This window comes from Primulina eburnea, chromosome 2, assembly GCF_022965805.1.
Source record: "Primulina eburnea isolate SZY01 chromosome 2, ASM2296580v1, whole genome shotgun sequence".
In the NCBI taxonomy this organism is placed as follows: domain Eukaryota; kingdom Viridiplantae; phylum Streptophyta; class Magnoliopsida; order Lamiales; family Gesneriaceae; genus Primulina; species Primulina eburnea.
The window spans coordinates 42,828,605-42,835,519 of NC_133102.1; the positions used below are offsets into that span (position 1 = coordinate 42,828,605).

The window sequence follows — 6,915 nt, forward strand, 5'->3', positions numbered from 1 at the left end:
AGGGCCAAGATTGGGGATTTGAATTTGAGAAGGAATGGGTGTGAAGATATCCAAAGGAAAATGGGCTCGGCCCAAAGTTGCTAGCCCACTTCAAGATAAATGCTGGCGGGCCGCCTCAAATAAACAAAACGGAATTGATTTGCATACAAGCATTTTGGCCCACGGGCCAATGCTTGCGGGGGGAAATTGTTTGGGCTAAAAATAATTTAATTACAAGCCCAATTCAATTAGTGAAGCCCAATTTAATTATGCAAGCCCATCAAACTTGGCGGACAAATTTCCATCGGTTCAAACTGATCACTGAGCGCGGAAGAGGAAGAAGAACGTGGGAGGATAGGTAGAAATCGTGGCATGAGTGGGAAAGATCATGGGCTCATGGGGGAGTGGAAAGAAACTGCACATGCGCGGGGAAGAAAAAGGGATCGGCAAGCACAGAAACAACCCTACACACACAACTCTACAGACAAAAATTTGCAAAAGTTCTCTGCTAAAATTCAAATATTCAAGCAATAGTTTTTCAAGCTTTCCAGCATATTTCTAGCAATTTACGTCTTCTCGTTTTAGATTTCATCAACTCTATTTGTTATATTTTTATGTCTTGTAAATTCCTACAGTTTATTGAAAATATAAACAATGTCAGGGGTTTATTCCTCAAATTCCAATAGTTTTCTTCATTTTGGCGTTATAGTTGTTTTAGGAGATTAGAACCGACGGTCAAATTTAGAATTCACTTTCGTTTGTTTTTAGAAGTTAGATTTTTATCATTTTCACACAAATCGGTGCACTTCGCACCTGGCACGCCCGCAACACCAAATTTTGTGCAAACACAAACACATCATTGCTTCCACTCTTTCACTCATGGAGCAAGAATGATTATCAAGAAGATGCAAGCTCAATATGCATTGAGCAACGCTCATGCATGAATAACTCGATAACGATGTCAAGTTTCTTAACACTTTCATATCCAAAACGTATGTAGGATCGAACATATATCACTTTATTTTTTTTAAACAAAAAATTATAGTTGATGATAAATATACAGATTAAATCATTTAAACAATACAACCACCCGATCATTATAGTTCGACCACTCTCCTAACAAGGATAATTATTGCTTTCCAACAAACAAATGCTCATGCTTTACCTTAATTAATGAGAGATGCATATAAAAACACAAGTTAACATGTGACCGCATAGATAAGTCATTTGCATCAGTAAGCTTCTCAATATATCAATTACCATTTCACTTTACAATTATCCTTGCCTTAACTTCCACCATATATATATATATATATAATTTTTTTATTAGATGAAAAAATATTGTTAACTCATTTATATATCTTAGACATTTATGCAATACTTGTTTTTGAGGCTTTTGAAATAAGAAGTTTTAGAAAAAAATTCGGGGTAGAGATGGAAGTAAGATTTTTTTATTTGAGAGTCAAATATATATAAAATTATGAATTCTTATGTGAAGAAATCTCTTCGATAGAAATTAATATATTAAGATTACATAAGAAATATAATATATCATTCTAATATCCATAATAGTTAAAATTTCAACCAAATAAGCAAACAATAAAAAAAAAAGAAATTTACAAAACATTATAAACATAAACAACAATTTCAACTATATATATTTTACTTAAAAAAGCAGTTCTTAAAATTTTTAATCCAAAAATCTTAGGAGATTAAGTATTTTTATCTAAAAAAACTAGGTGTCAAAAAGCCTATTAGACCAAAAAAAATTAAGTTGATAGAAGAATCTTTTTATTACAGATACCTTTTAGCAAATGTAAAATAGTCTCCCTTGAAGGATGCTTACAAATATAAAAGAAAACTTTCAAGATTCACAAATGATCCCCAGTATAAGCAAACACCTCAAATCTTGTACAATTTATACAGATTCACAGACCACGTAGCTTTAACAAGGGTTGAACACGGGACCGGACCAAGGAAGTTCATCTCGAGGGGCCGAAGAAGGGCTGGGGCGCGATCTCTTCAGTGAAGAGAGGGCGAAAATATGTACTTACAATAAAATTTACATACGAAAAAATAAAAATAAAAAATTCCACTTGAGGATGGTAGTCTAGTTATTCTGCCCTGCCCTGCTTGAGGCACAACTTTCTCTATACAAGGGTATGAACAAAGAAAAGCAAGAGGTATCATGGTTTTCATTCCTCTTGTACAATTCCACAAACTTCCTCTTCCACTTCATAATGTATCACAAGGTTCTGATTTTAGGTGGCTGTCAAAATGGAAAGGAGAGATTGAAAATTACCCATGAATACAAAAAGGCAACCTGAAATAATGACGGTGATGTATACCTTTTTGAGAGGTGACTTCGCCGTGTTTGCGGCAGGTTTTAGTATATCAAAAGAACAAACCAGCGATTTGTCGACACTCATGAGGGCACCAGCGTTATCAAACTCTCCACCATAGTTCGGAGCAGAAAATATCGTGACAAGTTTTCTTTTAGCAAAGAACTCATATCCATCTTCCACAACCTGTATCATGCATTTCATGTTCACCAAGTAAAGTGATAAGGGAGTAATCGAAAAAAATGCATACCTGATGACCACGGCAAATGAGGTCCAAGTCATTATCATCCAAAAATTTGGCGACTACATCAGGCCCGAAAGTGCACGAAACACCTCTATCACTCTCAGACCAGCCGACTACCCCAGGATCAGGATCAGACCACAACAAATCACATAGAAGACCATTGTCTGGAATATCAGCGGGCCTTGGAATCTCTTTTATCTGTTCCAACTGTTTTAGCACTGGAGAAAGCCCTCCGTGCATGCATAGTATCTTTTTATCAATGACTGCGGCTACAGGCAAACAATTAAAGCACTCGCTGAATATCTTCCACAATCGAACATTGAATCTCCTTTTGCATTCGTCATAAAATCCATAAATACGGTTGATCTTGGCATCTTCATGATTCCCTCGCAAAAGGAAAATTTTATCCGGATACCTTATCTTGTAAGCCAATAGTAAGCATATAGTCTCTAAACTTTGCTTTCCTCGATCAACGTAATCTCCTAAAAATAAGTAATTTGCATGAGGGGGATAACCACCTTGTTCAAACAGCCTCAACAGATCTTGATATTGTCCATGTACATCACCTGTAAGAAAGAAGTTCGAATTACACACCTTCATAAGCACATGAAGCATTAAAAGTGTGGACCAATGGCTAATAATCACTTATTAGAGTACAGAGTCCAGCACATTCAACATAGCTCGTCTCTTCAAGATATAATCTATAGAATACAACCTTTATCAGTAAACGCAACTGAAGAACTGAACAAATACTGTCATCATACACGATTTTTTAAAGGGTATATAGATTCCCATTCTAACAATTTTTTGAGCATTTACTATTTACATCGCCAAGATATCACCACAAGCACATTATCAAATTCTGCTTGATTTTATGATATCAGTCACCTTTCCACAAACAGTGAAGAATTTTTGTATAAAAAAACTAATAGCATAGAAGTTCCATCAAAATAATTGAAAAACTGTTGACATCGTCGAAGAAACGCCTTATTTATGATGTTACTCTTCCATCGTATCAACAGCGGGACTGAACAGATGTAATTGATGGTAATATATAAACTCAAATGTTTAAATATGTAGAAGTCCAAACACCACATTTGCAATATATAAACTCAAAATTTTAATATGTAAAAATCCAAACACCACGTTTTGATCGCATTCCCCAGGTTGCTCCACAACACCAACATAGAAGGGCATGGAATTCGGACGAAAGCGAGGTCCTTGTGCATATTTTTTTAAAAGAAAAATATTAGGTGAAGGAAGATGATCTTCATGATCTCGATTTTAGCCATTCAAACATCAGTTACAAACTAGCTTGCCTCTGATTCAGTCACCAGGTGCATGACTATATATAAAAAATAAACTAGCTAGGATTAATTCAGATTTCAAAAATCTATTTAAAAAAAAACCTGTAGAAATATATTCTCATCCAAATAACTGCATACAAGAACATATTTTTCAACAACAGCCAATACAGGTTTGAATTGTCCAGACATTTGCTCAATCTTTGCTCACCCGAATTACCAAAAGAAAGCAACAACTTCGGACATAATTTCTCTTCAATCAACCTAAAACATCAGTCGTTTCGAATGCCATATTAAAATCTTCAAAAAGCAAATAGAAATCGGATTGCTTCTCCAGATAGATAACGTCAATAATTTAGAAAAAAAAAAACACGATCATGATCAATCAACACATACCGCCAATCCTGACAGGAGCGCGGAGCTTGAGTAGAGTGGGCTGGGAGAGGAAGATTTGGCGGGCGTTGATGCATAATTGGCGGATCTCCGTCTCCGAAAGTTGGACCTGTTTCCCGCCCTTCCCTTCCAACAAACGTCGGATGATATCGTCCAACACCCCACCATCCATCATTCCCTCCATTGTCATCATCCTTTTTCTCTCGAATTGGATCAGATAATACTCTAATTCAGGGAGAATTGATGGGCTTCGTTTTCCTTGTTCGGAAATTTCTTTATCCTGGTGTGGTGGAGATCCTCGTCGCTTTCTTCGTCAGTGTCAGCAAACGTGCAATAAATTTATGCATAATATAAAATAAAAATTTAGGAGTAATTTTCATGCAAAATGAAATATAATGAATTTTTTGAGACAGTTATTTAATTTATATTAATTAAATTTTTTGATTTTATTAATTTTGTTTTAAAAAATAATGGTATTTATGTGGAACATGGTTATTATATGGGTCTGGTTTTTTTAGATATAATATAGAATAATAGATATTAAAAGTATAAGATATATCTTTCAATATTATTGAAAATGAAAATTTAATTTTAGTCATTTTTGTCAAACGAGGCTCGCAGAAGTGCATCATGTCAAGTAATCAATATTCCGTAAACTTTGTGATTTCGGGAAAAAAAAAACTAAAACAAAAACAAATTCAAGTTATTGAGCGAATCTTTAACAAGTTACAAGATTATATATCAAAACAAAATGATGACTAAATTTACAGTTTTCCTGCAAATACAAAAAACATCTTGGGTAGATGATGGTGGAAGAAACATCCCTATTGTAAATAATAATAATAATCATAATAATAATAATAATAATAAAACACTTGTGCTATTCTTAATGAAATCAACACATGAACCCTAGTACAATTTTTGTACTTCTATAAATATATTATTTTGTTAGACAAATGAGTAAACTAGTTTAGCTCTAAAAATCAAAACATGTTGTTCTTAATCTATCAAAATTGTTAGTTAGATTCAATGAGTTGAATTTTAATAACACATAACTAATTGTTTTAAATATTCAAGCTTAAAACGGTGATTATGATAAGTTCGAAGTTAAAATAATGCAGAAATATTAATCTAGAAATAATGCAGAAATATTAATCTAGAACTACTTGAAACAGATAAAAATGATAAATTACTTATATGATTTTACATAATTTTTTGTCATTTTTTTTAATGTTATCATCAATCAGATTACAACTTGGTAAATCACGTTAGTCAGATAAACTATATTAGGTAAGTCTTGTGTGACAAGCTCGTCTACAAAGGAATTTATAGAGAAATTAAACTTCTGAATATTGGTCAATCTCTTATCTACTCCACCAACTCTGACAGCCGGACGTACAAATAGTTCGGAATTCTTATCCGGGCAAGAATTGGTCTTCTAACCGAGTACATGCATCTATAATATATTTTTTCTACGACCTTGAAGTCAACGAGATGGGTTCCCTAACATTAGCATTTCCTGGAAACCTTCCTGCGTTTGGACTTTGAATGTTCCATGGCCTCAAAGAGACTTGACTTTATTCATTAAGGTAAAGATGTAACCCCACTTGCTTGCTTACCTTTTTAATCAAAAAATAATATTATGCAATAAATTGAAATGATACATGAGAGGGGAACTAGACCGAGACTCTCGGTTATAACAATCGAAAGAGATTTAGAAAATCGAGATATATAAGTACAATGCAAAAACACGTTTGGACTATATATATCATCCATACATCCAATTGATAGCGGCCCGTTTGGTTTAATCTTCATATTACATAGAGTCGATCATCGAAACATATCGTTTGAAGATCGAGTTTTTTATATTTACGATAAAAATACTCAGGCTTGATTTTATTATTATTATTATTATTATTATTATTATTTATTTATTTTTTTTTTTGGATGATATTTTGTTTGCTTTTTTATAATAGATATTCTCATAAATGGTGACTGTTAACTCAATGGCTGAAAAATGAGGTGCTTGCATTTTTTTTACTTTTCAAACTATTATTATTTTTGTATTCAAGTTTCAATTTATGAAAATTTGTAAAAATATTATTATCAAAACGAAAAATTAGATTTCCACCTCTTTTAAGTTTATTAAAAACATGAAAAATTGTTGTCCAATATATTTGATAATTGAGATTTTTGTACTCCGTGTTATCAAATTTCATTATTAGTCTGCCATATTTGTATGTTTATTTATTTGTTATTTTAGTATTTTTTTCGACGGGACAATCACGTCTCGACACTAAATTTGATATCATAACATGCTACAATTAGTTACGCGAGTGCTAGTCTCTACTGGTTAGTTGGGCTACTGGAAGGGGCATTTATGAACATATAGTAGATGTTCTATTATGGAGTTTACCAAATTTGACATTTTACAATTATTATATAGTCAAAATCACTAAATTGTTTACATAAGGAATGATGTTATTTACCCTCTATAATTTGCTAAACATTTTCGGGCTTGACTTCTGTTTCGTTAATTTTCGGAAATACTTATCGATAGATTTCAAATCCACGAGTTTAAACTGTATTCAAAGATTTTTTTGTCGTTGTAGATAAATGAGACCATACATTTTAAATTCACCTCCTTGCATGT

At 33.0% G+C, this 6,915-nt stretch overlaps 1 protein-coding gene across 1 annotated transcript; it reads right to left on the minus strand.

Annotated features, from left to right (window-relative positions):
- Positions 1-1,759: 1,759 nt before the first annotated feature.
- Positions 1,760-4,598, minus strand: LOC140823366 (serine/threonine-protein phosphatase PP1 isozyme 9-like). The gene is made up of 4 exons (XM_073184665.1): positions 4,266-4,598; positions 2,572-3,131; positions 2,328-2,507; positions 1,760-2,248 (listed from the first exon to the last, which is right to left on the minus strand). The coding sequence occupies exons 1-4, from the start codon at positions 4,453-4,455 to the stop codon at positions 2,225-2,227; spliced, it is 954 nt and encodes a 317-aa protein (XP_073040766.1). The 5' UTR covers positions 4,456-4,598; the 3' UTR covers positions 1,760-2,224.
- Positions 4,599-6,915: the final 2,317 nt, after the last annotated feature.

Coding starts and splice junctions, on each gene's coding strand:
- LOC140823366 (XM_073184665.1), bottom strand. CDS start 4,455: ATGATGACAATGGAGGGAATGATGGATGGTGGGGTGTTGGACGATATC. Junction 3,132..4,265: donor CGCTCCTGTCAGGATTGGCG/GTATGTGTTGAT, acceptor TCTTTCTTACAG/GTGATGTACATGGACAATAT. Junction 2,508..2,571: donor TCATTTGCCGTGGTCATCAG/GTATGCATTTTT, acceptor TGCATGATACAG/GTTGTGGAAGATGGATATGA.